General features: G+C 47.3%; 1 protein-coding gene across 1 annotated transcript in view; it reads left to right on the top strand.

The window, feature by feature from the left end:
* Nucleotides 1-11878: 11878 nt before the first annotated feature.
* KCNK12 (potassium two pore domain channel subfamily K member 12) overlaps nucleotides 11879-16067 on the top strand; it is a 54871-nt gene continuing 50682 nt past the window's right edge. Inside the window, exon 1 of the mRNA XM_515460.9 lies at nucleotides 11879-12923. Within this exon, the coding sequence (XP_515460.2) occupies nucleotides 12533-12923 (391 nt within the window). The 5' untranslated portion in view covers nucleotides 11879-12532. The remainder of the gene's footprint in view (nucleotides 12924-16067) is intronic.

The raw sequence follows: 16067 nt of genomic DNA on the forward strand, positions 1-16067 counted from the left end.
CACTTTGTAAGATCCACCCCCTGCCCACAAAACATTGCTCCCAACTCCACCACCTATCCCAAACCTGTAAGAACTAATGATAATCCCACCACCTTTTGCTGACTCTCTTTTCAGACTCAGCCTGCCTGCACCCAGGTGATTAAAAAGCTTTATTGCTCACACAAAGCCTGTTTGGCGGTCTCTTCACACAGATGCGCATGACAAACAGCAGTTGGGTATCCCCAGATGGGGCAAGTGCAAGAGAGAGGGAGTCAAGGCTCTGAACAGCCTTCTCCTGATGCACAATGAGACCTTGGGTGAGGCAGAAGTAGCTGGTGAGTCCATCACCCTCTGTTTAGAACACCATGGCTTCCCCTTTTTCTTAGGAATTCTTATGGGGCTGTCAGAGGTGTTGGAACCAGAGCAACTCCATCTTGAATAGGAGCTGCATAAAATGAGGCTGAATCCTAGTGGGCTACATTCCCAGACAGTTAGGCATTCTAAGTCACAAGTCGAGATAGGAGATCGGCACAAGATACAGGTCATAAAGACCTTGCTGGTAAAACAGCTTGCAGTAAAGAAGCTGGCTAAAACCCACCAAAACCAAGATGGCGACAACAGTGACCTCTGGTCATCCTCACTGCTACATTCCTACCAACGCCCTGACAGTTTACAAATGCCATGGCAACATCAGGAAGTTACCCTATATGGTCTAAAAGGGAAGGCATGAATAATTCACCCTTGTTTAGCATACAATCAAGAAATAACCATAAAAATGGGCAACCAGCAGCCCCCGGGGCTGCTCTGTCTATGGAGTAGCCATTCTTTATTCCTTTACTTTCTTAATAAACTTACTTTTGCTTTAGTCTATGAACTCGCCCTGAATTCTTTCTTGCGCGAGATCCAAGAACCTTCTCCTGGGGTCTGGACTGGGACCCCTTTCCAGTAACAGGGCTTCCAAAGCCCTGTAGGATCAGGCCTCTGCCCAGCCCCAAATGACCTCACAGTGGTCTTCCATAGTTCTCTCCTCCTGCCAACAGCCTTGGCATGCCATTCCAAGCTGCACAGCTGCCCTCTGTCATTCACTCACCCTCTTTCTGGTCAATGCCTACCTGTCTCAGCCCTGCCTAAGTCAAATATCCCTATATGCATCTCCTGAAACAACATAGTCTTTCTTCACAGCCATTGTCACCATGGTCATTTTTCATTGACTTGTGTAACTTTTGATCCTGAAGCTGAATGAGGCAGAAACCAAGTCAATTTTGGCTCTTGTATCCAGCATCTAGCCACATATCTAGTATTTAATTGGTGTTCCATAATACTTGATGGAGAAAGAAATGAGCAAACCAAACTGGGATCCTTCCAATGAGCCTGGGGCCCTTTGTGATATAGTTTCTGTTAAGAGAACTGGGAAGAGGGGAGAGAGTCACTCGAATCCTGGCATTTTCACTCAGTGGGGCCTCCTCTACCCCAACCTGAGGTTTTCTCCTGATAAAATCTGCTTATGAAGAATGCTAAGGGTGGCTATAGCTCCCAGGGTGAATCCTGCAAGTGCTTTGGCTGGCTTATTACCCTCAGGTTACAGTATATTATGCTTTTTAAGTATAACATAATGAGGGCTCATACAGTGAGACAACCCCACCCAGATTGTAATCAATGTCTGAGAATGCATTTATTTAGCACTTTTGCTCCTGCTCAATATGCATGCAAAGATTTCAACTTTCCAGGAAACCTTTCTCAAGCTGTTCTCTTCTCCAGCTTTTGTCTTCTGTCTCCCCTTTCATTCTCCCTCATCTCCATCTGACAATTCTCCTCCAATTGTTCTACTATGAGGCTCTGAGTTGCTGAATATGCCGAACAGAAGGGCCTGCATATTCAATAAGAGCCCCAAGGAACTGGCATGCAGGAGGGTCCAATACTATAAGGAGGTAGAATACCATCCACTTCAAGGCCAGCCAGCCCAGGGGATTGTTGGGTTGATGGAGACTGCAAATGCACTACTAAGTGAGTACCTCTGACTGCCCTTCAGGGCCTTAGCTTCTTTATCTGCTATTCCAACAGCCCCTAATGGTACTCCCACCCTCCCTCCTACCCAGTCATTAATACATAGGCAATTTTAAATGAGTTAGGATCCTTAATAGCACAGTGCCTGGCACAGAGTAGAGGTTTAAAAGCTGACATCGGTGGATCACGAGGTCAGGAGATGGAGACCATCCTGGCTAACACAGTGAAACCCTGTCTCTACTAAAAAATACAAAAAATTAGCCAGGCGTGGTGGTGGGCACCTGTAGTCCTAGCTACTTGGGAGGCTGAAGCAGGAGAATGGCATGGGAGGCTGAAGCAGGAGAATGGCATGAACCTGGGATGCAGAGCTTGCAGTGAGCCGAGATTGCACCACTGCACTCCAGCCTGGGCGATAGAGCGAGACTCTGTCTCAAAAAAAAAAAAAAAAAAAAAAAAAAAAAAAAAAAAAAATTGTTATATAGGAGGAAGGAAGGAAGAAAGGGAGGGAGGGAGGGAGAAAAAGGGAAGCTGACTGACCACACTCATGTGCTCAACTATAAAGAAGACCTTCTATTCACAAGAAACATTCCTCCCCCTAGAAGCCCTATTGACCCATGGAATACCTGGAAAGGCATCCCCAAGACTCTTCTCCCCAACCCATCCCCACACCTAACTGCACCAGTGCTACTCCTCCACACATCATCCCCTACTACACACCCCTCCTCCAATTTCCCCACTCACCAATGCTCATTTCTGGGCTATTAGCAAGTAAAACAGTTACCCCCAGTTTCCTATGCATTTATTTACATCAAACATCATGTTCTATGCTGTGATCCATTTTCAGCATTGCAGTTTTAATTAATGTCTAATGAACAAATCTCGTCTTTGCATGTTTCACAACCCACAGACAAGTTAATAAATGAGAATGTTTCATTATAAAAATCATTGCTTCCATAATCTACCTACTTCCAATGCCACCTTCCATTCTTTCCTCCTCTGGGTCTCATCCCCTTTTTAGAGTTGCCTAGCTAATACAAATATTCTAACTCTCTAAAACGATCAGTTCAATATTCATAGATTCCTGACTCATTCAAATGATGAAATATTAGCTACGGCAACCCTCTAGCATCTTTCTCCTAAGCCTTCCTCCCTTGCTTTGTTTTTGCTCTTGGTTCTGACAGCCTATTGGTTTTGGATTGGAAAAGTTATTGACATTTCATCTCTCCCAATTGCAAGAATATAGAGGAACCAAGTGGAGGGAAAAATCCCACAGGAAAGTCAACCATGATGAGAACACAAGGTACAAATACCTGAGAGAAGAGGGGAGATTGGGAGATAAGAGGAAAAAATGGAAGCAAATGAAGGTCAGGCCTGTTGATGGTCTCACCACATTTGAAGGTTCAAATTCCAGTCTCAGACTCATTCATGCAGGAACTTGCTCCTTCACACTGTGGCTTCCATCCTCAAAGTCACCTCATGATTCAAGATGGCAGCTGGAGTCCCAGTCATCACATCTATATTCTAGGAAGCATGACTGAGGAAGGAGAAATGGCAGAAGGGCAAAAGGGCCCCCCTTCCTGTGGAATTAGCTTTCTTTTATGCAGCCTTCCTGGAAGTCCCATATAATATTTTGCTAGAATTAAAAAATACAGTTTCACCTTATAAGGGAGAATGGAAAATAGGGTCTTTTAACTGGTCACAGTGACATCTCAAATAAAATGGGAGTTCTATTGCTAAAAAAGAGGTTGAACAGAGATTTGGGTGGGAACTAGAAGTCTCATTGAGAAGCCAAACTCAAACATGTGCTGATATTTTAATAGGGGAAAAAAGAGAGTGATGAACTAAAGACAGAGAAGAGGGAAGAAGAGTAGGAAATCTTAAGAATCCAGCAATACCTACCAATGTGAAATTCAGCTAAAACTTTATTTTAGAGTAGACTATGCCAACAAATGATACTTCATATGTATTTATTGACATGAAAGTAATATAAACTCCAAGTTCACTGAACAATCTCAGGTACCTTGAACAGTGCTTGGCACATAGTAGGTGCTCAACAAATATGTTTAAATCAAAAGATGTCTTGAATGATGTATGATGTTAAATAAAAAAGTAAGTTTGAAGTAGTATGTAAAATATCCTATAACTTTACTAAAATCAAATATGTGTATGTATATGTAGATAGACAGATAGATAGAGCCAACCAACCAGGCAGTAAGATCATTAAAATGATTGATAACAGTAATTTTCTCTGCATAATGTGATAGAATTGGGGGTAATTCTTATTTTCTTATTTTTAGCTCTCCTGAATTTTCCAATTATTCTAAGTTAATTATGCATTACTTTATATAGTTTTTAAAAGTCTTATCAGAATTTAATTATGCATTACTTATACAGTCTTAAAAAGTTATATCAAAATCCATTTGAGACAAAAATCAATACATGTATGGCCTTACCTAGAGAACAAAAAAATCTGGATTAGATTTTAAAATAAGAAAGAGTTGAAATAGATATTTAAAAATCATTTTTAAAAAATCACTTCTTAATAAAGAGTGATTCAGCATTAGAAGACAGGACTCCATAGAGACATTCAGACAAGGAACCCACAACTTTCTACACAAGAGGATTAGGAAATAAGGAGTTGCCCTCAAAGCTTTAAGGCTCCTCTTCACTCTGGGATTCTTGTCTTCATTTCAAAACTCCCTATCAACAGGCAGCTCAGCTTCATTAATCCTCAAATATTATGGTGACTTAAAGATGACATAGTGCATTCTTCACAAAGACAGATATGGCAACTGAGCCCAAGGAGGTTTTAATACCAGAGCCCCCAACTTTGCACCCAGTATGTTCCCAGTTTGTCTTCCTTTTCCCCTGCAGACATAGCTTGTGCCTTTCAGTGTGGCCATGTTTGTGGGAAAACAAAGTTTGCCATAAAATTGGCTTCATCAAGCCAGAGCCCACATATATTATATATCTGACTCTCATTTTAGAAGGAAAAAACTAACCTTTGGGTTTCACAGAGTCAGTTAATCTATGCCCTAAAGTTGTATTGAGAGGCTGAGAAGCCACCAATGGAGGTCCTGGATTATAAGAAACAGACTCTTCCCTCTCCTCTCACCCATACTCAACACGAGCCCACCATAGTTCCTTGAACGCAATATGTTTTTTCTTGCTTCTATACTTGCACCCAGGTCAATACTCCTGGTTGGGATGTTCCCTCTCTTTCAGTCAATCCAAACCTTACCCATCTGTTAGGCCTTGCCCCCATTCTTCCTGTTATCCAAAGCTTCCTCTGACTCCTGCAGCCCTTGTTACAGGCTCCCTTCTCTGACCTCCCGTGACCAGCACCATACAGTCAGCTCCTAACTGTATCTGCTATATCATAGTCCTTACTGCTTCATACATGTGCATCTTATCACCCCAGCCAGACTCTAAGCTCTTGCAGGGAGAGTAAGGTTCATCACACACACACACACACACACACACACACACACACACAGTTTATAGTACACTGCTTTATACCTGGTAGGTTCTCAATAAATATCTGTTCATCAGTTATTTGGAAATAACCAGAGAGCAGCTGAACAGTCACAAATTTTTAACAAGTTGAGTTATAAGATAGTCTCAAGACCCAACTATATGCTGTTTACAAGAAACTAACTGAAGATCTAAGGACAAATAGGTTGAAAATGAAAGAATGGAAAAAGATATTCCATGCAAACGGTAACCAAAAGAGAACTGGGTGGCTATACAAATACTAGAAAAAATGGACTGTAAGCCAAAAATTGTTGTAGGCCAGTTGTGGTGGCTCATGCTTGTAATCCTAGCACTTTGAGAGACGAAGCCTGGACAACATAGTGAGACCCTATCTCTACAAAAAATAAGAAAATTAGCCAGGCATGGTGGTACACGCCTATAGTCCCAGCTTCTTGGGAGGATGAGGTGGGAGGATTGCTTGAGCCCAGGAGTTTTAGGTTGCAGTGAGCTATAAATGTGCCACTGCACTTATGTCTGGGCAATGGAGTGAGACCCTGTCTCAAAAAGAAAATTTATTATAAGAGACCAAAAAAGGACATCATATACAGATGCTCCTCAAATTATGATAGGGTTACATCCAAATTTAATTTCATTATTTTCTCTACAGAACAGTTAAATTGTTTCCAATTTTCCCTTTTTTTTTATTTTAAAGAAATTATTTTCCTTGGGATAAATTCTTTTATATTTCCATCATTAATTGAAAATATCCTAAGTCCAAAATGTATATTAGCTTACAATTGGGCAAAATAATCTAACACAAAGCTTATTGTATAATAAAGTGTTGAGTATCTTAATGTAATTTATTGACTACTACACATTAAGTCAAAAGTGCAATGGTTTTACACCATTGTAGAACCAAAAAATTGTAAGTCAAACCATTGTAAATCAGACACCATCTCTATTAACAAAAGGGTAAATCCATCAAGAAGCTATAACAACTGTAACATATATGCAGCAAACAACAGAGCCTCAAAATATGTGACACCAGCATTGACATAATTGAAGGGAGAACTAGATAGTTTTACTCTTGTAGTTGCAGACCTCAATATTTCACCTTCAATAATGGATAGAACATCTAGACATAAGAGCAATATGAAAATAGAGGCATGTTACCCATGTTTTTTTTCAGTCCAACAGGAACCCTGTCCTCCAAATGCCAATGGAAAGAAAAGGAGGACAGTATTGTAAGTGCTATTACAAATGTTATTGTTAAGTGCTGCTGCACCATTTGAGACATTTCTTGCCTATTACCACTCAAGATGCACTTTATCATAAGGAACCACTTCAGGCACCAAGGCTACTGTCTTCTCAGGTCACAAGTCCAGATTCAACCCTTGTCTTCAAATCCCATACAGTTCTAGGGAGATCGAACTACAGGGCATCCAGCATCAGTTACATCCTGTGTCACCAAAGCACTTAGACCCTTGTCTAAGCCTCCAGTCAGACTCTTGCTTCCCCAGAATAATTTTATTTCAAGGGGCCTTTCTCCCAGCTCCTGGGCTGTGACCAGACTCTCCCCATGCTTTTCTCAACAATACCCTTAATCTTAAATTCACAGAAGACAAATCAGATGTCTTTCCCTTCCATTCGGGAAGGCCCTGGGTAAAACTGGTTCACTTCTTCCCAGTTACCAGCTCTGTGAAACATGGTGTGAGGAAACATTTGCCAAATGACTTAAAACATAAAAGGTTTTATAAAAACCTAATTCCAGGAGAATGGGGGGAGAAGAGCTGCTGCATCTATACTACTAAGAAGGCAACGCAACTGACCCTTCACAGGATAGCGATAACCATCTTCTCCATATTTAAAAAAAAAAGTATCCCGTTACACAGCTAATTGCCAATAAGTAATGCAGACAATGAGTACTAGAGGAGTTCTGAGAACAAGAAGATCAAAGAGGTTTGAAGGCAACCAGAACATTTTGAATCTGCTACTACTTGGAATGCAAAACTTGTCACCAAAATTTTACCATCACAGATTAATTTTTAAGAGAAAGTATTTTGGAGCAAACTCCTTTATTCAAATTTAATTTCATAATTTTCTCTGTAACACAACTAAATTGTTTCAAATTTTCTCATTTCTAAAAGCAATTATTTTCCTTGGGATAAATTTCTTTCTTTCTTTTTTTTTTTGAGATGGAGTCTCACTCTGTCGCCCAGGCTGGAGTGCAGTGGCCCGATCTCGGCTCACTATAAGCTCCGCCTCCCGGGTTCACGCCATTCTCCTGCCTCAGCCTCCAGAGTAGCTGGGACTACAGGCGCCCGCCACTGCACCCAGCTAATTTTTTGTATTTTTAGTAGAGACGGGGTTTCACCGTGTTAGCCAGGGTGGTCTCAATCTCCTGACCTCGTGATCCGCCCGCCTCGGCCTCCCAAAGTGCTGGGATTACAGGCGTGAGCCACCGCACCCGGCCTCCTTGGGATAAATTTCTGTTTCCATTTTTTGGATAAAGATTATCTCAATTCATATCTTTTTTTTTTTTGAGACAGAGTCTTTCTCCGTCACCCAGGCTGGAGTACAGAGGTACAGTGGTGCGATCTCGGCTCAGTGCAACCTTTGACTCCCGGGTTCAAGCAATTCCTCTGCCTCAGTCTCCTGAGTAGCTGGGATTACAGGTGCCTGCCACCAAGTCCAGCTATTTTTTTTGTATTTTTAGTAGAGACAGGGTTTCACTGTATTAGCCAGGATGGTCTCGACCTCCTGACCTCGTGATCCACCCGCCTCAGCCTCCCAAAGTGCTGGGATTGGAGGCATGAGCCACCGTGCCTGGTCCATCGTATTTGTTTTTTAACAGCTTTACTGAGATGTAACTCACATACCATACACTTCATTCATTTAAAGTGTACAATTCAATGCTTTTTAGTATATTTACAGAGCTGTGCAATCATCACCACAATCAACTTTAGAACATTTTTATCACTTCCAAAAGAAACCCCATCCCCATTAGCAGACACTACCATTCTCCTGAACCCCCACCCCTAAGCAACCACTAAGTGTTTTGTCTTTATAGATTTGTCTATTCTGGATATTTTATACAAACGGAATCATACAATATGTGGTCCTTTGTGACTGGCTTCTTTCATTTAGTATGTTTTCAAGATTTATGCAAATTGTAGTATATATTAGTACTTCATTCCTCCTTATTGCCAAATATGTCATTGTATAAATATACTACATTTATTATTAATCAATTAATGGACTTACAGATTCATCACTTTCTACTTTTTGGCTATTATGAATGGTGCTGCTATGAATATTCATATACAAGTTTTTGTGAAGGTACATTTTTGTTTATCTCCTTGGGTATATACCTAGGAGTGGAGTTGCCAACTGGTTCCATTTGACCTTACCTAATTTTCTTGGTTAACACTCCTATATTGTGTTTATGTGTGTGTGTGTGTGTGTGTGTGTGTGTGTGTGTGTATGGCAGAAGGACACACAGAGAGAGACAGAAAAGAGAAAGAGAGGCCGTACCTATTTGCGTGTCTTATCTGAAATTTTTGCATGCATAGCAGATTCAATAATCATGGAGTTGAAAAGATGGCATCAAAGTGATTGGCTCAAAACATCCTACAAAGGAAAAACTTTCTGGAAAAAATGTCTAACTTGAGTTGAGCTGGTTTTTGTAAAGAGCTGGAGAGAAGAGAGAAGATAGTGCTGTAGTAGGGGCCACAGCACAAGTAAAGGCCTGGTGATTGGGTTGGATATAGAGTACTTGGGGAATAAGTAAAAGTTAGTAGAAGGAGAGGCTGGAATGATTTGTTAGGAATCACCTCATCAAGGTCTTTGAATGGCAGCCTCAAGGGTTTAAAGACTACATTTTTATAGCTTTAGGGGAGCCATTGGAGACTGTGGTTTAGATACATCAATCACATGATCATATCAGATGGGCATGATCACAGCGATGACTGGCAGGTGCAGGCAGGATGGACCTAAGCGGGGAGACATTAAGCAAGCCCTTGTCCTTAGGAGTCTATTGCAGCAATTCAGGGCTGAGGTAAAGGCTCTGAGCATAGCCAGCTGGAAGTCAGTAGCTTAAATATTGATTTAGTGGGCAAAAGCCGCATTTATCACGGGGCTGGTTCCCTAAAAATCCTGTGCCTATGTGCAGGGAACTCATCATTTCCCTATTACACAAATTGATTAGGTCATTCGGAGCTGAGATTGATGCCAGAGATTTGCTACTAATCAAGCTAGAATAGCAAGTTGGAGGACAAGACAGGCCTTCTGCCAACTGGGCAAGGAACTGGTCCCAGAGGCAGAGAATACTGCAGCGAAGCACCCTGTGTTTGCTTGGGAAGTCTGGGCAAAGATAGCCTCTGAGAGGCCTGGCAATGCCCTTCAGTTACATCTGGAGTCTCCAGGGCAACTCCTAGAATGACACGTCTCAGGGCTTCTGTCAAGAGCTGACCAGCCAAGCTGAATCCAGCCCCAGAGGTCCATGACAGGGCTGTCCTCACTGTGTACTGAAGCTGTTAAGAGTAGGGGTACTGGGGGAACAGGGCCTAGGGCAGCATCTGTGGAGAGTCCAGGGGAGCCAAAGCCTTGGAGAAAGAGTTGACTGTTTTGGCAATAATAACAATAGTCTGCAATAACAAAAATTTGTGTTTGTATACACCTTCTGCTGTGCTCCAGAAAAGAGGGAGGTTCGACTTTCTTGGTGGATAAGATATTCTCCCCCTCACACAATGATACCCTAGGCCCATTGTAAGAAGAGCCCTGCAAAACTAGCCACATGCCATCCAGTGCCAGGAAGCCTAGTTCTGAAATGGTGGTGGGGGAGTTTCCAACCATCTGTCCCTACCACAGAGGGAAGTGTACTTGGCTCCATCTATAAACTGAGGCAGCATATCTGGGAAGAACCAAATCTCCAGAGCACCCTGGTTTGGGACAATCAACACCCCAAGTCAGATGCCTTTCAGCTTTCAGCAGCTCTCCTGTCTGCAGTCCACCTCTCATTCTGCGACCGGCCCTAGTTTCGAAGGCGGGAAATGCTCAGTGAGTAGTGGAGGGAACACTTTTAGTACTATGACCCGTAATTGACTGACGCTGCTGCCACCACTTGGGGTTGACCTTAGCCCGGGATTGGAAATGGGCGGTAGGGCAGGGGGCAGGGGTCTGCTTTTTGCCACCGCTCACCCACCTGGGATATCTAAGTACAGTCATCATTATTATTTTTATTTTCTGCCATCATATCATCACCAGGGTCTTGCTTCCCGCAGTCCATAGTAAGCGGGAGGACAGGGAAGGAGCTGGCTGCCCGAAGAGGATGATTTTCCGCCTGTACTGAGGGTGTTCCTCGCCAGAACTTTTGTGGCCCCGGCAAAGCCGGCTTGTGTCCAGCAGAGGAGCACCCGCAGCCGCGCGGGGCATCCGTCGTCTTTTCCTGCCGCGGTGGGGCGTAGGGGGGCGACCATTTCCCAGGGGCGTTCCATAGCACTCAGTTCCCCGCGCCGGCCTCAGGGGAGCTGCTAGTGAGCTTCCCCTACACCTCCTCTATTCCTCTACTCTCTACCGCAGCCAGGGTCTTATTCCCCGCCCCGGGCTAGAGGGGTCGGTGAGCTGGAGTGGCGCGAGGAGCCCGGCAGTCCGCCGGGCCTGGGCTCTTTCTCCCGGTGGCACCTTGGCCCCCTACCCGCGCTTGACTCCTCCCCCGTCTCTATTCCGCAGCGTCCCCGCCCTGTCAGCAGCCTGCTTCAGCGACCGCACCTGCCTCGGGTGGCGGGTAGGGGGGTGCACACGGGAGGTAGAAAGGAAAACAGGGAGGGTTTGGGGTGCACAGCGCAGCGGGGTGAGCAGCCTTGCCCGCGCCTCGGACCCCTGCAACCCTAGCGGCGCCCGCCCGCGGCTGCGGCACCGATGCGCTGTCCGCGGTGCTGACGCCGGCCGCCCGCTCAGTCGGGAGGGGGAGCAAACGCCCTCATTCCCAGGTCGCCCGGAGCCCAGCGACCGCCTCTCCCCGATTCCCCGTTTCCAGTGCAACCCTCTGCGTCCTGCGGCTGCGGTTCGATCCAGGGCAAAGGAGTGAACGAAGGGAACTTCAACTTCGGACTAACGCCCGAGAATCCAGTGTAGGCGATTCGCGTCGCGCGGCCTCCAGCCCTGGAGACCTCAGAGCACCACCAACTTGAGCAAAGTTTCACCGCGGCATGAGATAAGGGAGAGATTCCAGAGGCGAAGCGCAGGGAGGAGCAAGACGAGGTTCCCCGGCGGAGTGGTAGCCCGCACCGCAGTCGGACACCTGCTCCGGTGCCCCGCATTGGTGCCGCCAGAGCCACCGGGAGGCGTCGCAGCAGCCCAACTCTCCACCCCCTCCCTCCTGTCCCTACTCACCCCTCCCCAACACCCCGCCCCGGGCGCCAGTGACTCCGCCTCTCCCTGCCGGGCGGCTCTTCGGCTGGAGCTGAGAAAGGAGCGCTTCCCCGGACTCGGCTCGGTTCCGAGGCTCCGAAGCCGACGCCGCCAGCTCAGCCCCGGGGGCGGGAGCAGGACTGCCCGCACAGCCCGCACCTAGGAGGCGCCGAGCCCGAACGCCTCATGGGACGCCCCCGGGGGCTCTCTCCACGCCTTGCTGCCGCGTCCCGGTCCTAGGCGCCCGGGATCCACGGCCCACCCCGCCCGCAGCCCGCGGCCTGTCTGGAGAGGAGTATGAGGCCCGGGGCCCCGCGGACGCCGGCCACCGGGCGGCAGGGGCCTAGCTGCGGAGCCCCGCGCCCGAGAGCGGCGGGTAAGGAGCCGGGGGAGCCGGCGAGGCGTCGGGGCGCGCAGAGGAGCGCCCCTGCCCGGGCACCCGCTGGGCCACGGGACTCGCGTGTGGCCTGAGCGCCGGGGAGGAGGCGGAGGCGCCCCTCTGTCCGGGCTCTGGGAAGGCGACGAGGGGCTCTGCGAAGGCGGCGAGGGGCTCCGCGGCGGCCCCGGACCCCTGGCCACCATCCTCACGCTCCTGCTCCCGCCGGGGGGATGTCGTGGCCCGGGCCCCGAGCGCCGCCCCGGCCCCGGGGCTGAGCTCCGGACCATGTCCTCCCGCAGCCCCCGGCCCCCGCCCCGCCGTAGCCGCCGCCGCCTGCCGCGCCCCTCCTGCTGCTGCTGCTGCTGCCGCCGTTCGCACCTCAACGAGGACACCGGCCGCTTCGTGCTGCTGGCGGCGCTCATCGGCCTCTACCTGGTGGCGGGTGCCACAGTCTTCTCGGCGCTCGAGAGCCCCGGCGAGGCGGAGGCGCGGGCGCGCTGGGGCGCCACGCTGCGCAACTTCAGCGCTGCGCACGGCGTGGCCGAGCCAGAGCTGCGCGCCTTCCTCCGGCACTACGAGGCCGCGCTGGCCGCCGGCGTCCGCGCCGACGCGCTGCGCCCGCGCTGGGACTTCCCCGGCGCCTTCTACTTCGTGGGCACCGTGGTGTCAACCATAGGTGAGCGGCGCGTCCCCCGCGCATCTTTCCTCTCTGTGCCTTTCACCTGCCGCCCTTTCCACTGCTCGGCCGCTCGGTCCGCGTCCCTCGGCTCTCCCTTCCCTTCTAATGTCCCTTTGCTTACTTTCGTCTCGCCCTCTTCTCCGCCGGCCCCCGTTCTCTCTCTCTCTCTCTCCCTCCCGGCTTTCAGTGAGGGAAGAAAGCCCACCTCTGGCGCTCACCCCGGGCCGCCTGTGCTCCAACACTGGCCGGCTCTGTGACCTGACCTTTGTGAGCCTCCGTTTTCTCCTCTAAGAATACATGCCAAGGGCTACCGGTTCCTTCCTGTTTTCCACCCACAACCCCCAGGCCTCTGTTTCCTCTCCAGGATGATCTCAAAAGCCCCTTCTCCCTCCACCCTCAGCGCTGTTATTTCTTTTCATAGTCTCCCCCGCTTTCTTCTTTTACCCTGTTTTCTCCCTCAGTGGCCTCTAACTCCTTTACCCTGGAGAGGGTGACCACTTGCCCCAGAATCACTTTCCCTAGATCTCCTTCCCACTTGCTTCTCCTACAGTCTATACCGCCCCCCAAAGTAAAGCCCGTTAGCCTGAGGCCAGGACTTCAGCTGCTGTTGTTCTGCCTCCCTTCCTTGTGTTCTCCCCCAGCTCCCAGCCCCTTCTCCAATTTCTTGACCCTTTTTTTGTTCCCTTGCCACTTTTTCCAACCATTAGTGGTACCAAGGGGTAGCTGGGAGCAGGGATAGTTCCCCTATTCTTTCCATCATCTCTTCTCTCTTTTTTTGGATATAAACAGTTCACGTTTTCTCAACCTTATGAAGAATGCTGTGTCAATAGTCCTTCAGGCCCCCACCCCTCTCTCTGTGGCCAGATTGCTGCCTCTGAGCTCCTGTGGAGAAATTCTGGAGCCACCCCTGCTCTCCATCCACCCCTTCATTTCTCTTTCTTCCTCTCCTCTCACTCACTTTTCCCATCCCCCACTTTCCCTGGGCCCTGGGTGTCATGTGAAACAAAGCCCCCACCCTCGGTTACTCACCTGTATAGAGTGCAGCAGAAATGCATGCTTATCACCTTGACAAGGCTGTGTGTGTCCCCCCACTCCTGCTTTGAATCCCAGGATGGAAGAAGGCACTTGGCTGGTCACACCTCTAGTCACCCTAAGGCACTCTCTCCTGTGCAGTTTTGGAGGAGGGGGCTGGATTTGCTGGGCTTGAGAAGTGAGGGATTTCATAGACACACCTTCTGGAGTGGTTTGGTATGCCAGTTCAGATACAGAGGCATGGACTGCAACTGCCCAGGATAAGCCACAGCAGATGGCTGGTTGGAGGCAGGGAGAGAGGCTGCCTCCATGTGCAGCATATGAGCAGCTAGAGATGTCTCTCTAAGTGTATATGTATAGTCTATGAAAGCACTTCCTTGCCTTCAATGATTTTTCATGTGTCATGCTTGATCTGATTATTTTAAATAGAAAAGGCAAATATGGCCCAAGTCCAAGGCACACACAAATTGGATAAAAATACCCTTTAAAAAGCTATATCATGTTGTTATGGTGATAGAAGATATAAAATGACCCCCTCAAAAAAAATCCCCTTTTAAGAGCTGCATCAAGTTGCTATAGCAACTAGAGTTTTTTTTTTTTAAGTGCTTTAAAAGTACTAAGGACGCTTAGTCCTAGAGGATGACATCATGCATCCATAGCTCATTGTTGACTTGTGCTCTTCTTCTTGTAAACACGCCCTTTCCCTTTCTTCCACCTAGAGGCACCTGTGCACATATTGGGTGGACATAGCACTTTTTCCCAGTGACATGTTCTGGCTTCCTAATGGAACCCACAGGCTAAAGGGGAAGCTGTTGGCAGTGTCCCTTTCCTTTTTGGGCCATGAGTCCATCCAAATAAGGCCCCATTCCAATGGCCTGTGGTCTCTGTGCCTCTCTGATGAGCTCCATCAATCTGTCATTCGGTGCTCCTTTGGAGGCACTGATTCTGAGCCCAGCCACAGCTTCTAAAGCTTCTCTTTCAGCAATTTACACAAAATCAAGTCAGTGTGTTGGGAAATTGTTCCATGCCCCAGCCTTTAGTCTACTGGCAGGATTGACTGTTCTTTAGTCAAGTGGAAAGGAGCTATATTCTCTTTCTTGATTCGTGTTTTCAGATGTAGGCAAGCAATGTAGGAGGGCTACACTGAAGCATGTGGTTATATTACGAGTGACCCAGCACGTTGCTTCCAAAATCTGCGGGGAAACATTTAAACCAGCCTGTGTACAGCTCAGGGTTGAACCAGCCCTCTGTGAGGATGCCAAGACAGCCACAAAAGTAGCAGGGTCTCTGCTGATTATTGCCCCTGCTGGGATATTCTGGGGTCAGTGGTTCAAATTGGTCACTTCCATCAGTCAGATAAGTTCTGCTGAATCCCCAAGTAGCATAATTGGCATTTCAGCTTTCTCTTTGCAAAATGCATTTGGATGAGGTTTAAGTAAAGATCTCCACAGGTCAGTTTCTCTTCTGCTTACATAGTTCCTTTCTCTTAAATGGCCTGAATCTTCAAAGACAATTATTATTATTATTGATGCTTGTATGGGTTCAACAGATCAGGGAGCAAAAGCTCAGTCCACAAAAAATGGGCAGTCAGGATTCTTTATCTGACTCTTTATCCAATGAAGAGGAAAATTAGCACATACTCAGTTTTATTTGATGAGTGAGTATCACAGTGTATATGGTTCATACAGTGCTGTGGAATTCAGGGGAACAAAATGATTTGATTCAGCTATTTATACTGCCTAATCAAAAGGACATACGTATGTGTGTGTGTGTTGTGTAGACCCAGATATATGATTCATCTAGACTTTAGTATTGGAAATCTTTCCTTCCATTCATTCCGTAACATGATTGTATGTATCAGGCTGTATTTTGAAAGGTTAAAGCTTACTCTGCATGGCAGAGATTAAGACATATTCCAACATGGGCAGCTGGATCACAGCATTTATGAGCAACATATCTTGGCCATCCTCACTGAAGATGATTAGAACAAGAAGGGGACCTTTTTGGTCCAATCTCATGTGGCACAGGGTTAGGGGACTTGTCAGTGGTCACATAGTTAATGAGGGGTTCAGCTAGGTCCAGAAACCAAGTTGTGCAATATCCACCAAT

The sequence above is a fragment of the Pan troglodytes genome, chromosome 12 (assembly GCF_028858775.2).
Source record: "Pan troglodytes isolate AG18354 chromosome 12, NHGRI_mPanTro3-v2.0_pri, whole genome shotgun sequence".
In the NCBI taxonomy this organism is placed as follows: Eukaryota; Metazoa; Chordata; class Mammalia; order Primates; family Hominidae; genus Pan; species Pan troglodytes.